Source organism: Mercenaria mercenaria, chromosome 18 (assembly GCF_021730395.1).
Source record: "Mercenaria mercenaria strain notata chromosome 18, MADL_Memer_1, whole genome shotgun sequence".
Taxonomy (NCBI): Eukaryota; Metazoa; Mollusca; class Bivalvia; order Venerida; family Veneridae; genus Mercenaria; species Mercenaria mercenaria.
In genome coordinates, this window is record NC_069378.1 from 38,807,907 (window position 1) to 38,825,961 (window position 18,055).

General features: G+C 35.6%; 1 protein-coding gene across 3 annotated transcripts in view; it reads left to right on the forward strand.

The window, feature by feature from the left end:
• LOC123538129 (MAGUK p55 subfamily member 7-like) overlaps positions 1-18,055 on the forward strand; it is a 105,284-nt gene that overhangs the window by 11,777 nt on the left and 75,452 nt on the right. For all 3 annotated transcript variants that reach the window (XM_053529614.1, XM_053529612.1, XM_053529613.1), the window contains exon 2: positions 13,673-13,780. In XM_053529614.1, the coding sequence (XP_053385589.1) occupies positions 13,735-13,780 (46 nt within the window). In that variant the 5' untranslated portion in view covers positions 13,673-13,734. The remainder of the gene's footprint in view (positions 1-13,672; positions 13,781-18,055) is intronic.

Below are 18,055 nucleotides of genomic sequence, written 5' to 3' on the forward strand. Positions count from 1 at the left end.
GTTGATAAGCAGCTATCTGCTGCAATTCCGTTACTGAATTTAACAGTCGCTTTTCTGAATTTTTTATTTCGAATTTTTTATTTCAGTTCCAAGAAATGTAACTCATAAACTTGTTACAGGAATCTATTGTTGATATTCTGAAACTGGTAATTCTGTATTTTACTGGAAAGTGTTCTGCAAATAATTATAGGCTAAACAACGTGGTGAATGCAAGTCATTGCCTCATTTTCCGCACGGGTTTCCCGAGTGTTACTATTATACCAGATTTATATAGCGCCCTTTTCATGATAAACACGTTCAAAGGCGCTTTACATATACTGCAGCCACACAGGGCGCGAAATCATCCTCAGAGCGATCTGACCAGAAGGACAGAGTGAGATAAAGCCCCCAGAACAGACAGAGAGAACTTTTCAGATACAGACGTGTCCGGCTAACTTAGCCTAGCTCTTTCGAATAGACAGTCTGGTTCTTTAACGCTAAGCCGTCTTTCCTGGGAAGAACCAGTCCAGGCCTCTAGTTAGGTGGGAGACATTCAAGAGCATCTCAGAAATTTCCAGTGCCTGGACCGGGATTCGAACCCCGGGCCTCTGGATTGACAGTCAAGCGTGTTACCACTAGGCCATCGGCCCACCACTACTGATCGGATCCGACTCTGCGTAATTGAGAAAAAATGCTTAGATTTACAATGTACATATAAATGAATAGGAACAAGGTTCTACAGTGACAGGAACACATCTTACAAGGACATCCTCGACAATAATTGTCAGCGGGTTCTTATTCAAAATCGTTAAATCCGCTTTTTGATCATAAAGCCTACATTACTGAGAAACGAATGGACACGTTGGTAAAGAAATTGCAGACTATCGAGAATTGCTAGGATTGGTAATTGCTTTGTGACAGAAACCGAAATGATCGTCTGTGTAATAAAGAGAAAGAGACATTTTTGACGGAAAAATAACATTTAACAGCAAACAGAAAATGTATAACTGACCGGGTTGTAGTGAAGTAGTCTATCCGACCAAACAAGGACTGGAAAACCATAGTGTACACGTATACATTTACGCATGCATGCATACTTTTGTAAGTACTATGTATATCAGTGCACACATAACTACGCGTGCATTTGTAAATTCATAAGTGGATGTATGTATTTGCGCGTGCACTTGTAAATATATTGATGCACGAGTATCTGCAAATGCCTGCTAATGTGTTATTTTACGAGTGCAGGCGTGGTAATTCGCACACGTGTATATACGAGTACACGTACACATATATGCATAATTACAAGTGCATCTATCTATACTAAGCAAGACCATATTATGTGCACTTACATATTTAAATCTATTCCATACTGGTTGGGAACCATTTTCCGGACACATTTTCATTTTTCGGATCCATTATTCCCTAAAACAGTATTTGACATAAATGAAACCCACACTGCACAAACTTCAGCTCCTTCCAAGTCCGATGTAGTAATCAGCATCGCGTTGTGACATAAAATATGGGTTCCATGGGGCCTCAAATGGGATCACTAAAATAAGTTAATTTTCCCGTCAGGTAAACCAGTATCCGGACAAATATGTTGACTGTGTTTTGTTTTTAATTTGATATCAAAATAAGTAATAAAACTATTTCTACACATTTCTTTATCATTCATCTCTTCAAAATTGCACATGAAACATAACCCGACGTTCAATAGCAGCTACGAAAGCGAACCGAGGTTGACTATAAAAAATTAGATTTCGTCTTATACGAATTCTTGATAGTTCCAATAGATATAGAATAAATTAGTGCAAAAATCGACAGCCCTGCATCTTACGTAACCTTTAGCGTGAAATTAAAAGTAGAACATGTTATCAGCAAACAATCATTATGTAGTTTGATTATTTCTTCCCCACTTGATACCTCGGCATGTGTGAACTACTGCGCATGCGCAATGCTATCTTCATGCCCCGTTAAGACAGAAAGTTGTTTTGTAAACGCAGATGAGTTATCATCAAATACCCAAACATATACAGCCTAATAAAATAGTGGTTTGTTGTAGACATGAAGAACAAACATCTAAATGATCTAGATAAAACAATTACACAAATAACAAAGAAATAAAGCGGATATTACATGTGTCCGGAAACTGGTCCTGTCCGGAAACTGCTTCCCAACCAGTATGTATTTTTTGCCCAGATATGCGGAAAATTATCATATTAGGTTTTCTATTTGTTTGAGGCATTTGGCAAAATAAAATTTGCCCATTTTCAAGTCAACCTAGAGATTGGTTTTATGTTTTCCCCATACTTAGTTACGCAGAGTCGGATCCAATCAGTAGTGAACAGATGTAAATAAATGCATTTTATGGTAGATAAAATAATTTGGGTAAATGTATGCATTTAGGAAACAGCCAATCAGAGAGCTCCATTTACCACATGATCAATTTCAACCAATTAGCGAGAAGCGCCATCCTTCTTTTAGAATTATTCCATCGTGAAAGCACGCTTCTTTGTTTCGGAAAGTTATTTACCATTTACAAGTATTTCAACAATCCACCACCTCCTCCTCCACCTCCGATATTCTTATGGTAAAAGTCATTTTTGAAGTTCAATATCTGATGATTCCATTTACAAAACGTGTCATATTCTATGTTATGTGATTGTATTTGTATATCATCTCTGTGCTATTTATATCCCTCAGAATGATGTAATTATTTCCCATATTTTTGGTTAAGAATGTTTATCAATGCTGATTTTGTTTTCTTTCCGTTTTGATGCATGTCGGTTCCTAAGAGAAGCCAATTTTTCTATTAATTCTATTTTTAGTAACAATGACCAAGGTGACCTTGACCTGACCCCAGCCAAAAGAATTTCCCCAAGGGGTTTGGTAAGAACCCAAAGTATGAACAAAATACCTCTTACGGTTCAAAAGTTAATTAAACAGATAATTGTAGATGACTTCTACTTTTAGAAATAATGATCTTGACCTTTGAGGTAGGGGTCCGGGTTTTGCGCATGACACGTCGTCTGATTATGGGGAACATCTGTGTCAAATAATATTAAAATCCATTGATGAATGACAGAGTTATGGACCGGACGCAAAATTGCATTTTAAAAGGCCCATTTTACCTATGACCTCCGAGTGTGACCTTGACCTTTGAGGTAGGGGTCTGAGTTTTGCGCATGACACGTCGTCTGATTATGGGGAACATCTGTGTCAAGTAATATTACAAATATCTTTATGAATAGAGTTATGGACCGTACATGAACTTGCATAAAAAGCCCTGTTTACATTTGACCTCCAAGTGTGACCTTGACCTTCAAGCTAGGGGTCCGGGTTTTGCGCATGACATGTTGTCTGATTAAGGGGAACATCAGTGCCAAGTAATATTAAAATCCCTTGATGAATGACAGAGTTATGGACTGGACACGAAATTGCGGAAAAAAAACAACAGTTTGCCTTTTACCAATGTGACCTTGACCTTTGCGATTGGGGTCCGGGTTTGCGCATGACACATCGTCTGATTATGGGGAACATTTGTGCCAAGTAATATCAAAATTCGTTGATGATTGACAGAGTTATGGACCAGACACGAAATTGCGGACGGACGGAATGATGGATACAATAACAAAAACGAAATATAGAATAACAATAATGGCTTTTACCATAAGAATGCCGAACATACAATAAGAATAACGACATATAGAATAACAATGGTAAGTCTGAGTCTATGAATGACACGACATCGAATAACAATGTCAGAGATAACGAAATATAGAATAACAATAATGACTTTTACCATACGAATATCGAACATACAATAAGAATAACGACATATACAATAACAATGGTAAGACTTAGAATATGAATGACACGACATTGAATAACAATATCAAAGATACAATAACAATAACGAAATATAGAATAACAATAATGAATTTTACCATAAAAATATCGAATATATCATAAGAATAACGACATATACAATAACAATAGCAAATTTTAGAATATGAATGACACGACATTGAATAACAATAACAAACATACACTAATCATAACATACATCCATAATTTAGCAATGTTTGACATTCCACAGATTTTTACTAATATATGATCAAATATTAAAAATTAGATTTATTCCAAAGATAGGGAAATATAAAGAAATCGTTAACGACGGACGGCGACGAACGACAGACACGGGGAGAAAACAAAAGTTCGACTTGAGCAGTTTTTGCGACCAAAACCTCAGGTGCACAATTTCTAATATTGAATAATGTTCCTACAAAGTTTCATGACGGTAAATCAACACTTTTGTTGTAGTTACATAACTTTCCCCTGAATACGGAAGAGGATAAGTGCAAGGTGTGTTTTATTTATTAACTCGAAATTTCGACTTAGTAACCCGAAATTTCTAGTTAATTAGTCGGAATTTCGAGTTAAGTAACTCGAAATTTCGAGTTAATAACAAGAAATTCTGACTTCGTATCTTGCCCTTTTATCCGCAAAATTTGAACGTATGTCCGTCTGTCAAAGGCCAAAAATGTAATGGACGACTTTTGACTCTTCGATGCAGAATCATCTATCTACACATCCATATATTGTACACAACATGTAGCGACTTGAACATATACTACCATACATCAATGTATGACCTACTCAGTAGCCTCTAGAGCTACTCCATATTTCAAACTGTATCCATGATATATACCTTCATTTACATGTATAGTATGTTCAGGTAGTAGGGGCTCGAACTAGGTCGAACACCTTCAAGATATGGTCAAAATAGTGAAATATTCTAAGTTTGAATACTTCCCGGTCACCTTCTATGACCTCTCCTCAAAATCTAGATCTATCCAGGTACCCAACTACACGTTCATGTAGGATATGTCTATTATTTCCTTGCCATATGGAAATTAGGTCGAAAACCTTCCGGACTTAAACATGGTTTAAATAGTGATATTTTTATGAGCAAACGCTGCCCGGTCATCTTAATCATATGACCCTGTAGGGCTACCCGATGGATACACCAGGTACCTAATCTTGGCCAGGACCTATACATCAACGTCAACTTTTGTAGTTAGTAACTCGAAATTTCAAGATACGTAACTCGAAATTTCGACTTAATAACTCAAAATTTCGACATAGTAACTCAAAATTTCGATTCATTAACTCGAAATTTCGACTTAGTAACTCGAAATTTTGAGATACGTAACTCAAAATTTCGATATATTAACTCAAAATTTCGACTAAGTAACTAATTTACGAAATGCTTATACATTTGGCAACGTTAAATAGAACGTGTGCTCTGGGTCAAATAAACAAGAGGACCATGATGGTCCTGAATCGCTCACCTCTTCCCACATGACCCAGTTTTGAGTATGACGTCGTTTTTTCTATTATTTGACATAGTGACCTAGTTTTTGAGCTCATGTGACCCAGTTTTGAACTTGACCTAGATATTATCAAGATAAAAATTCTGACCAACTTTCATGAAAATCCATTGAAAAATATGGCCTCTAGAGAGGTCACAAGGTTTTTCTATTATTTGACCTATTGACCTAGTTTTCGAAGATACATGACCCTGTTTTGAACTTTACCTAGATATCATTAAGGTGAACATTCTCACTAATTTTCATGAAGATCTCAAGAAAAATATGGCCTCTAGAGAGGTCACAAGGTTTTTCTATTTTTATACCTACTGGCCTAGTTTTTGATTGCACGTGACCCAGTTTCGAAATTAACCTAGATATCATCAAGATGAACATTCAGATCAATTTTCATGAAGATCCATCGAAAAATATGGCCTCTAGAAAGATCAAAAGATTTTAGTAATTTTAGACCTACTGACCTAGTTTTTGACCGCAGTTGACCCAGTTTCAAACTTGACCTAGATATCATCATGATGAACATTCAGACCAACTTTCATACAGATCCCATGAAAAGTATGGCCTCTAGAGAGGTCACAAGGTTTTTTTAATTATTTGACCTACTGACCTAGTTTTCAAAGGCACGTGACCCAGTTTCAAACTTGACCTAGATATCATCAAGGTGAACATTCTGACCAATTTTTATGGAGATCCATTCACAAGTATGGCCTCTAGAGAGGTCACAAGGTTTCTCTATTTTTAGACATACTGACCTAGTTTTTGACCGCACATGACCCTGTTTCAAACTTGACCTAGATATCATCAAGATGAACACTCAGACCAACTTTCATACAGATCCCATGAAAAATATGGCCTTTAGAGAGGTCACAAGGTTTTTCTATTATTTGACCTACTGACCTAGTTTTTGATGGCATGTGACCCAGTTTCAAACTTGACATAGATATCATCAAGGTGAACGTTCTGACCAATTTTCATGAAGATCTTGTGAAATTTATGGCCTCTAGAGAGGTCACAAGGTTTTTCTATTTTTCGGCGACGCCGTCTAAATTCGTTTTCGTTACCTATGCCACGTGACTTCAGTTTGCAAATCAAACTACTTGATAACGCATTATAGATAATTTATCAAAATGGAAGATTTATGCAACACTCTGTCTGATTGGACGAGAGTGTCATTTTCTTTCACTCTGTTGATTGTGCTACGCTGAGTGAAATGTAGACAAAGCGTTTCCTAAACGACACTGTTCACAGTTTTAAAGCTAACTTTGGCTCAGTATATTTAGCAAGAATATTAATATATCTCAAAATGATATGTTAGTTTAATAAATATGATAAAAACCTGTTCAAATACCAACATATATCAAATTAAAGAAAGAGCTGAATACGGTCTGCGTATCACATGAATAAGGGTGTGATAAGAGTCTTTTATGTAAAGAAGTGCTTTTTAAAAGATTTTCCTTGTTACAATTGTCGTCTGTATATGAAAAGGTTTCTTGCTTTTGTAACTTATTCAGATTGTATATTAAAATGAGTACTTGTTTGCTTTGATATATTTGTTATAAATTATTTAACTGATTTATTATATATGAATATTTTTCTTTAGTATGGTATGCAAATATTGAACTCAGTTGAAATCTGTTTCATTATATATATGCTATATAATGACTGAATCTCATTACACTGAAATGAAGACCTGTATGCTGCATACAGTTTATCTATGTGATATGACTACGGTCAAACTTTGCTTATGAAACAAAAATAATTACAATTGTATGTTTTGCTTGACCTTTACTTTTTAATCCCCCGCCGTGGCGGAGGGATTATAGGAATGGTCTGCGTCCGTCCTTCCGTCCGTCCTTCCGTCTTCCGTCCTTCCGTCCGTAACAAATTTGTGTCCGGTCCATATCTCCTAAACCCCTTGAAGGATTTTCATGAAACTTGGGTCAAATGATCACCTCATCAAGGCGATGTGCAGAACCCATGAGTCAGCCTTGTCGGTTCAAGGTCAAGGTCACAACTCAAGGTCAAAGGTTTGAGTCTGCCATTTTGTGTCCGCTCTATATCTCCTAAACCCCTTGAAGGAATTTTATAAAACTTGGGTCAAATGATCACCTTATCAAGACGATGTGCAGAACCCATGAGTCAGCCATGCCGGCTCAAGGTCAAGGTCACAACTCAAGGTCAAAGGTTTGAGCCTTCCATTTTGTGTCCGCTCTATATATCTTAAACCCCTTGAAGGAATTTTATAAAACTTGGGTCAAATGATCACCTCATCAAGACGATGTGCAGAACCCATGAGTCAGTCATGCCGGCTCAAGGTCAAGGTCACAACTTAGGGTCAAAGGTTTGAACCTTCCATTTTGTGTCCGCTCTATATCTCCTAAACCCCTTGAAGGATTTTCATCAAACTTGGGTCAAACGATCACCTCATCAAGGCGATGTGCAGAACTTATGAGTCAGCCATGTCAGCTCAAGGTCAAGGTCACAACTGAAGGTCAAAGGTTTGAGCCTTCCATTTCGTGTCCACTCTATATCTCCTAAACCCCTTGAAGGAATTTTATAAAACCTGGGTCAAATGATTACCTCATCAAGACGATGTGCAGAAATTATGAGTCAACCATGCCAGCTCAAGGTCAAGGTCACAACTAAGGGTCGAACTCTGTATCTCCTTAACCCCTTGAAGGATTTTCATCAAACTTTGGTCAAATGATCACCTCATCAAGAACTCATGAGTCAGCCATGTCAACTCAAGGTCAAGGTCACAACTGAAGGTCAAAGGTTTCAGCACTGTATCTCCTAAACCCCTTGAAGGATTTTCATGAAACTTTGGTCAAATGATCACCTCATCAGGACGTTGTGCAGAATTCATGAGTCAGCCGTGTCAGTTCAAGGTCAAGGTCACAGCTAAAATCAAAGGTTTTACCCTTTCACTATCCATAGCAGTGGCGGGGGATTTAGCTGTCTTTCAGACTGCCTTGTTTTATAGGTGTGACGTCATTGTCCAAAGACTCATGAATATCGAATATGCATTTGTTAAAGCGGGATCAGTTGGCCTGTTTTAGAAATAAATAAAAATAATAAATAAAAAAATCCTTTAATTGATTTTTTCTCATGTATTCTAATCAAACTTGATTTCTAGCATCTTTATTAGGCCCGCAGCCAACTTTGTTCAGCTGGGACATTTGACCCCTATTAGGGGCTGCTAGAGCTAAAACTAGAAATGCCTTTATACAGCGTCTCATGAACAGCTTGGTGGATCTTTGTCATACTTGGTCTGGAGCATCATTATAAGGTCCTCTTCCAAATTTATTTATATAGGAACTTGGGCCCTATTTGGGACCACTATAGCTAAAAGTAGATATGCCTTTCTTCGCATTAACCACTAAAATGTAATGGATTTTTATCAAACTCGATGTGTAACAATATCGTAAGGTCTCCTGCTATTTTGTTACCAATGGGAATAGGGACCAATTTAGCTAAAAATATAAACACGTTTAATGACCTCATCCCATGAACCGCTTCATGAATCTTCATCAAACTACTGCTGTAATTATTCGTCTTAGGATAAACGAAACAAAATTGCAACCCTACGAAACCTTTGCGAAAAAATTAAAAGAGAACCATTTAAATTGTTAAAGTGCGGTGTTTAGTTTTGCAATTTGAAAAATGTTAGATGAAAGATGAATGTTAGATGAAAAATTCATAAACTTCTTTCCTTATTACAATTCGCCGACCATCATTTTTAAAGATATTTCTTGTTAGACCTACTGACCTAGTTTTTGAAAGCACGTGACCCAGTTTCGAACCTAACCTAGATATCATCAAGATAAACATTCTGATGAATTTCCATGAAGATCTTGTGAAATATATGGCCTCTAGAGAGGTCACAAGGTTTTTCTATTTTTAGACCTACTGACCTAGTTTTTGATGGCACGTGACCCAGTTTCAAACTTGACCTAGGTATCATCAAGATGAACATTCTGACCAATTTTCATGAAGATCTTTTGAAATATATGGCCTCTAGAGAGGTCACAAGGTTTTTCTATTTTTAGACCTACTGATCTAGTTTTTGATGGCACGTGACCCAGTTTCGAACTTGACCTAGATATCATCAAGATGAACACTCTGACCAACTTTCATAAAGATCCCATGAAAAATGTGACCTCTAGAGTGGTCACAAGCAAAAGTTTACGGACGGACGCACGGACGGACGACCGACGACGGACACCGCACGATCACAAAAGCTCACCTTGTCACTTTGTGACAGGTGAGCTAAAAAACATTGACCGCAATGATAAAACTGTCTGTTTCTCAATTATACACTTCTGGTCGTGTAAACGTGCCGAGAAATTTGTTAAGGAAGAATGTTCTTCTAGCAGACACATTTATCGATTATGTAAATGAAGCTTTTAGTTCACGGAAAAAGACAAATATAATTTATAGTTGTCAGACTACTTTTCATCTCTAAAGTGATATTCGCAGAATTTTCTCTATATACACATAATATGATTCCAATATTATCATGTTTTAATGAAAAAAAATATAAACAAAAACAAAAAACAACTATGATTTGTTCATTTTTTGAAAAAAGAAATAATTTGTATAGCAGAACCATGTCTTGATATATTTAAACTCACAGAAGAGGTTATACACCAGCGAAGCGTATAACTGAATCAAATTTATGAACTCGAGTTATGTATGTCGAAATGTCGAGTTACGTATAACGAAATGTCGACTTACGTATAACGAAATGTCTACATGCAGTTACGTATAACGAGTTACTAACCACCACAGTATATGTAGATGTCTGACACAAATTGTCAGAAAAAAATTGTTATACAAGTCAATTATTTTTGAGCATCTGTTTCTTTCTCCACTGAATTAAGAGTGGTACTGTTCAAGAATGGGTTAATTCATCAAAAAGTGTAATTCACTTTTACAGACCACCCTTCAAAGAATCAGACTGCCATTTTGTATGCCAATGTTCTTCATAAATAAAAGAATTGAATCACAACAAACACTTCACCTTGTTGTGAATTTCTAGTCTGAGAAAAAAGATAATGTTATATCTAAAGTAAACACTTAGGTCTTCTTCATAATCAATGATTGAATTCCACTGCTTTTCTGCGAACAAAACAGAGTTCCTTATAGACAGTTCGAAAATACCACGTCCAGTTGTAAGTCCATACCCTCAGACAGTTCTGGGCACGTGGTCCAGTTGTAAGTCCATACCCTCAGACAGTTCTGGGCACGTAGTCCAGTTGTAAGTCCATACCCTCAGACAGTTCGTGGCATGTGTTCTCAAGAGACTTTCTATTTAAGGTAGCATCAACAGACTCTTCCTTTGCGGCAAACGGTAGTGTTGGAAATCAGTTAAAACGTCCTCTTCGATTATTCAGTAGAAAAATTGCCTAATGGTTGATTAATCATGAAGAAAATCAGACGTATCAATTCTTGCCAAAATAATATAAAATGCACAGTTTTCAATTTTGAACTTCATTTAGCTCACACTGGTGTCATTTTAGAAAGAAAACATTCGTCAGCAATGAAATATTTCAGGAAGTCAAGTCCGGGACAATTGATGCGTGATTCGTCTAAAGACATGATTAAACTGATTAAACAGCATATCACTAACAGTCGCTTCTTAAAAATTGAAATCAATGCAGATTGATCCGTTTGCACATCAACTGACCGATCATAAACAAAATCCTCCAGAACTACAATTCGTTCTCAATCTGGACGTATTTAGGAGACATGAATGCATACGCAATGGCGTTTCTTTCCTGTAGATAGGCTGTGCCTAAATCTTCTTTCTAACATCGACGCACATTCAGTGCTTAACTATGAATAACACAATATCTTACCTGGTTCAGTTATTGTGTTTATTTGGGAGGCATCAATCTGGAGCTTTTGCCAACAAATTTAACATAATTAGCCTGTGGCTGTGAGTTCAGGTATAATGTTAAATCGTGATAAATAATTGACCATACCTAGAAAAGTTCCAGCTTCTGCCTTGCTGCTTGGGGGTTGCATTTCTACGATAGCTGACAAACCTTGGCCGGGTCAGGTATGAGCTCCTGTGAATTATAAATTGACCAAAATATTTATCCTTGGAAACCACTGGTTTATCCTCATTGAACTGAGCACCTATATCTAGAGGTTTCTGCAAAACTGGTCTTCGAGCGCAGTCATGTTCCTCCCTTGTTTTCCCATACACGCAAGAATATCCTCCACTATGGCAACTACCATAGAATTCACCAACCTAACTGATCAATTAATCCCAAGATTGACGTAAAGCAAGTGGATGCCTGGGGTGACGTAATATTAAATGGAGTAAGAAGGGATGATTTGTTAAGAGAGATTTAGTGCCCAGTAACCCGATCATCAAGCTTTGTACAATATTTGGTCCCTGCTAGCTGAGTGATCTCAGGGTTATATAGGAAAGAGGATTGGCTTTGTTCAAATCTCTCGGATCATGACATAAAATTACATGCTTCTGGAGTTTCTCTACCACAACCTAATATTGTTACTTTGTATTCAACAAATATATTTTCACTATCTGCATTGCCCTCATGCATCTCATAAACAGATCTGCACATAGATCCAAAATCGTTCCATTTGCTATATCTAAAAACTGTCCCCATTTTGCTGAGCTTGACTGAGTAATTCCATGTTTACCATAGTTCCGACAGCTGTGAATATATGTCTTTCACTGATGGTGTTTTCTCCGAGGCTATAATAATAATAATAATAATAATAATAATTATTATAATAATAACAACAACAACTTTATTTATAGGAGGTAGCACATGAAGATATAAATCAGTACAAAGTACAAACAATACATCTTAATTTTAGATGTGGCCTTCTGAACAACAACAACAACAACCAAATACAATTTACACTATCAGATAACCCAATTAATATCACATTCATTCTTGGGCAAACGCTTAAAATAGATACTGCCTTTAGGTATCCATTTATACAATTTCCATTTAGACTGATGTTAGGGATGGTCAGGGCATATATAAAAAAAAATCCCTTCATACGCAATACAGTTGTTACCATTGTAACGTGCACCGAGCGTTATGCACGATATTAAACTGTTAAAAATGGATTTTCCTCTAGGCTTCTTTGTCTGTATGATTTGAGACCAATGATTTGTACATGATTAGTATACAATAAAAATTAACTACATAATTACATAAGATCGGAATCAAATAAACAATCTCTGGCTCTTTTATTTAATTCTTTCTTACAACAGGAGTGTATGTTTAACAAGTTCCTTCTAGGGCATATCTATATAAATATAAAATGATCGTCTTGTAAAATTTTGGTTGCAATGTCTGTTTTATACTGCCAAAAAATTTCAAGTAAGTATTTACGCTAGTTATTTAACATAAATTGTTAAATCCAACAACAAATTAAATCTGTTACCACTTCAGTAGAGTAAATACGGCAATAAGACATTGACCCGGTCAGTCCATTACGATTATATGCGTGAATTTGTTGCGCATAATTAGAGGGTCGCAATGGGGTTTGTTTTCATATATTAACTATGCATTTCAAGGTAACGATAATATTTAGTTGTTGACATTTAAATTTGCTGATATATGTCTATCTGGTCGACTGAATGTATGTTATGTTCTTCAAGAATGCAGGAAATAACATCCTCGGGTTTAGTAATATGTAATCCACGGAACGCGTTCAGTCAGAGAATCGCCTCAATTAGGAAAGAATAGTCTAACGTCAGAGGTTGTTTCTAAGGTCACGGAGTTTTATTGGCCAGCTTGTAATGACAACAGCTTTCTGTATCAGTAGCTCAGTCAAGTGTGACTTACTGAACTATAATATTCCTTCTCAAGAGAAGGAATAATTAACCAGCGACCACAGCGCCCTCTTTCGCCTTATTCTGATTGGCTAATGATTTACATTGACTTGTATAGTACTTATATCGTAATGAGCGCCTGACTATATTACCGTATAGAGCGTCTATTGAAACAACTCAAATATTGGCCAAATATACATTGAAAACGTATTTTGATTCAAATCAAGCTTATGATATGCAGGTTTAGGACCTTTCTAAATGTAATAAATGGTAATAAGGTAAGTCTACTAACCGTTAATGGAGATTTGTTATAAGTTCTCGATTGTTAGCGTCTCTATTTACAAATGGCGTAACAAAATTAAGGGGAGGTCACTTTCCATTATGATTCAGTGCTAAATACATATTAAGTTCAGCTGACCGATTTAGGGTCACTGTGGTTCTCTTGTTTAATGTTAGAATACCCTATATATTTCAGATGAGAGAAGGTGTACCAGGAAAGCTGGATGCCCTCCATGATGTATCACGAGACTTCCCATAATGCCTGTAACCCTGTCATTGAAAACACAGCAATATATTGATCCAGGTATTTGGCCTCAATTGTACAATGAATTAGAAAGTAAAACCTGAACAGAATATAAAATGATTGAATATCATATGAGATGTGTTTAGCTGTTCTAAACTTCCAATCTGCATTAATTATGCCGTATACTTTTTGACATGGCATACTACAGAGTCGATAGGTGTCAAAGGACTGTGTCAGTATGCCATTACTTCAATTATTATGGCCCAGTTTGATCACCTACGTTTAACTATTGTGCCATCTACTTTTTACTTAACGGCTATGACGTAATTTTTAAGTACAGCTCAATTTAACGGGCGGAGAAGGGTTAGAAAATGGATTTACAGCATTTTCAGTATTTTAAATTTATTTGGATTTATTGTTTTTTATTGGTATATGAAAAAATAGCCTGAACACACGGACAATGGAAAAGTGTGTCAAGATGGTGGCCAGTTCAATTGTCAAAATATGAAAAAGATCTAAGGTCAAGGTCACACTTAGAGGTCAAAGGATACAAGAATGAACACTGTCCGGAGCATTTCTTCTTCATGCATAGAGGGATTTTGATATAACTTGTCACAAATGTTCACCACCATGAGGCGGAGTGTCGTGCGCAAGAACCAGGTCCCTAGGTCAAGGTCACACTTAGAGGTCAAAGGATACAAGAATGAAAACTTTGTCCAGAGCATTCTTTCTTCATGCATAGAGGGATTTTGATATAACTTGTCACAAATGTTCACCATCATGAGGTGGAGTGTCGTGCACAAGAACCAGGTCCCTAGGTCTAGGGTCAAGGTCACACTTAGAGGTCAAAGGATACAAGAATGAAAACCTTGTCCGGAGCATTTCTTCTTCATGCATAGAGGGATTTTGATATAACTTGGCTCAAATGTTCACCACCATGAGATGAAGTGTCGTGCGCAAGAACCAGGTCCCTAGGTCTAACAGGTCACACTTAAGAGGCCAAAGGTTAGATACAAGAATGACTTTGTCCGAAGCATTTCTTCTTTATGCATGGAGGGATTTTGATGTAACTTGGCACAATTATACACCATCATGAGAGAAAGTGTCATGCACAGTTCCTTTCTTTAGAATTACTTCCCTTTATTGTTACTATAAATAGCTTATATTGTAACTTCTTCATTATTAGTCGTAGTGAAAAATCGAGACCACTTTTCTGTAGTACGACATGCATGCTACATCCAATTTTGAGGTGTATTTTGACCAATCTCTTCCTGATAAAGATTTTTATGTGGACTTACAATTTTTTTTGGGATTTTTTTTTTTTAAAGATTAACTTCCTTTAGTTGTTACTATAAATAACTTATATTGTAACTTTTTTATAATTGACCATAGGGAAAAACCAAGACCACTTTTCTGTGGTACAACATAGATGTTACTTTCAAATTTTAGGTGTATTTTAAGGTCTCTCTACCTGGTAAGGAATTTTTATTGTGGACTTACGAAAACGAAAGACTTACAATGATTACTAAACAACCACAAAATTAAAATTCATTTGCAATACAGCAGCTAGAGTAAAGAAATTTGCTGTGACAGGCGTATATTGTGACATTCTGGCACTCTTGTTAATATATATTATACTCTATAGTAATGGATTCTTTGATGTAACTTACATAAAATACGTTACTAAAATATCAAATGTCACATTTCTATGTATTCCTGCAGTACCTATTAAAATGTTGGTATGTGAAATTTCTTGTAAATACATGCATTATTAACAAAATAGTAATACAATATAAACTGACCGATTAGGAATTTTGTTGAGTGTATAGCAATTAATTAAAGCAACAAGTTAATCATGAAGTGAATACTGCAAAGTTGAGCTAAATTTATTGTATTTTACTATTGCACAAAATGTTGCTTTTACACTGGGAAATGCCAGGTTTTGTTTAATATTTTAAGTTGTATAGAAACTGTTTATTTTACAGAAATACATTTAATCTTTTGGCATGAATAAAATTGATTGTATTGTCTCAAATAACTTCTTATCATTATTATAATTTACATGACATTTATTTGATAAGAAATAAACATTTTGCATATGTTTTAATATGTGCCCTTCTTAGAAGTAACAGAAGTAACAACTATAACTATTTTATTTCCCTTCAAAGAACATTTATTAGTTTAAATAATTATCAGAAATTACAAATCCAAAGGCGTATCTTTTTTTACATTTACTTATATGAAATACGTAACCGATATATAAATTGCCCATTTATTTTAAACAATTAAAACTTAACAAATGTTGTTTGTTCTTACATAAATTGTCAAAGTGAAAAATAAAAAATATTCTATTAAACAGAAAATCACATAATAATTTGTTTACAGGAAAGTGTGCTTGACAAATATCTCATCAAATATAAAATTATAGATATACTTGTTTACTTTAAATGTTTAAAAAAATGAGCATTTAAACCAAGCTTTTCAGTAATTATAATAACATGCCTTTTTCCCAAATTGATTCTTGTTGTAAGATATGTTACCAAAATATATACGGTTTGTTTACATCTGAAAACTAGTTTTGTGACCATAGGACACTGGCGCCTCCACTTCCTGCCACTGTACATGGTTCAAAGACTCTGGAAGAAATATGTTTTTAAGATACATGTATATGCAACACAAACGTTAAAGCACTTTATGTGTCTTTTTCACCAAGTCAAGTACTATAAACCTGATCTTGCTCTCTGAAAACTTAAACAGGACACCAGATGTGCAACTTCATATGATGTATAACAATCCTCTAACATTTCAAGTCTCTAGGTCAAACTTTTCGAGATACATGTGACACAAACTTTTATGCACTTACTGCATACTTTTGATTAAGTCCAGGGGCCACTATCTCGAAAACTTATTCGTATCGTAAGTTAAGGTATGATTTATGATGAACCTAAGGTAAGACTAAGGTAGCAGTATTCAGCTATCTCCAAACACCTCTTAACACCCTCGTAAAGGGTTCGTAGCTTAAGGTATTTTTAGTTAGTTACGATATCAAGTTGTGGATAATCCATTTTGTGACGTCTTAATTTTCGACCAACTGCACGTGTATCTGATAGCCCACAAGCTGTCTGTTGCTAAACATCATGGGAAATATGTCCATATTAAGTGAATTTTATCACTTGCAATGGTATAATGCCTACTAAAAAGTATTTACATTTCATCAGACTTTATTCCGCAATAAAATAACCTGTTCTGAAAAACAATTGTCTAATATTTATTCAGCAATGACTTCTAAAATGTAGAGTTACGCTCAACTTAAACTCTAAACTTTTGGTCACATATACCAAGTTTTGTAAGGAATGTATGGCATTATTTTAGACTAGGGTATTTAAAGAACAAATTTCATACATAAATTGTATTCAAAGAACCTTTCTACTAAACATCTTTTCAACTGTATCGACTTTGCCTTAAAATACCTAACATCTGCACAGGAGTGTTGTCAAAACAATCTACTGCGCCGATAAGGCAAAGAACACTGTCGGAGTTTGCAATAAACAATGTCAAACTTTTGATGAGAAGTAGAGTTTCACGCCTTTTTCTGTGATAAAATCAGTCAGTTAACTGCATTAATATCCCCGGGTTCCTTACAAGTCTTAAGCTGTTCTCCACAAATGCCTGGCAACTCCCCCTCATAAGTCAGAGATGGAGAATGAATGACCTTAGATATATTGTCTTTAGCCAATAATCATGGAGAACAAGAACGCCTTGCCAGGTATTCGAACCTACTTTGAGATCTTGTGTGTTCTATGTATTATGCTAGCTGGGCGGGGATCTGCGTGTAGCATTCAATTTTAAATATCAATTTATCATATGTAATAAAGCCATTACATAAAAATGATAATACACTAGTGTAATAAAGCTTAGATAAAAAGTTCATGTCGACGTCGTTTAAAGTGTAGGAGACGTTGGTCAAATTGACTTGTTTATAATAGTTAAAGAAAGTAGAAATTTTAATGTTTCGACAGGAAAAGCTAATCTGTGATAAAAAGAATATTTCATTTGTTACTTTCCACATTGATTTTATTTGATTCGTTGAATCAGATTGATAAAATGCTCAGTACAGCCTCACATTTTATCATTTTATTCAACTCGTTTAATAAATTCAATATGAAAAGACACTAGTGTAATATCCTCTATATATCTTTAATCTATATAGACGTTTCAGCCTGTTTTTGATCTTGTTACTTTCTCAGGCGGCGACTCTTATTGTGAAATATTTACTGTCAAAAAATCGGACAGAAGTGGTTTTTTAGCTCACCTGTCACAAAGTGACAAGGTGAG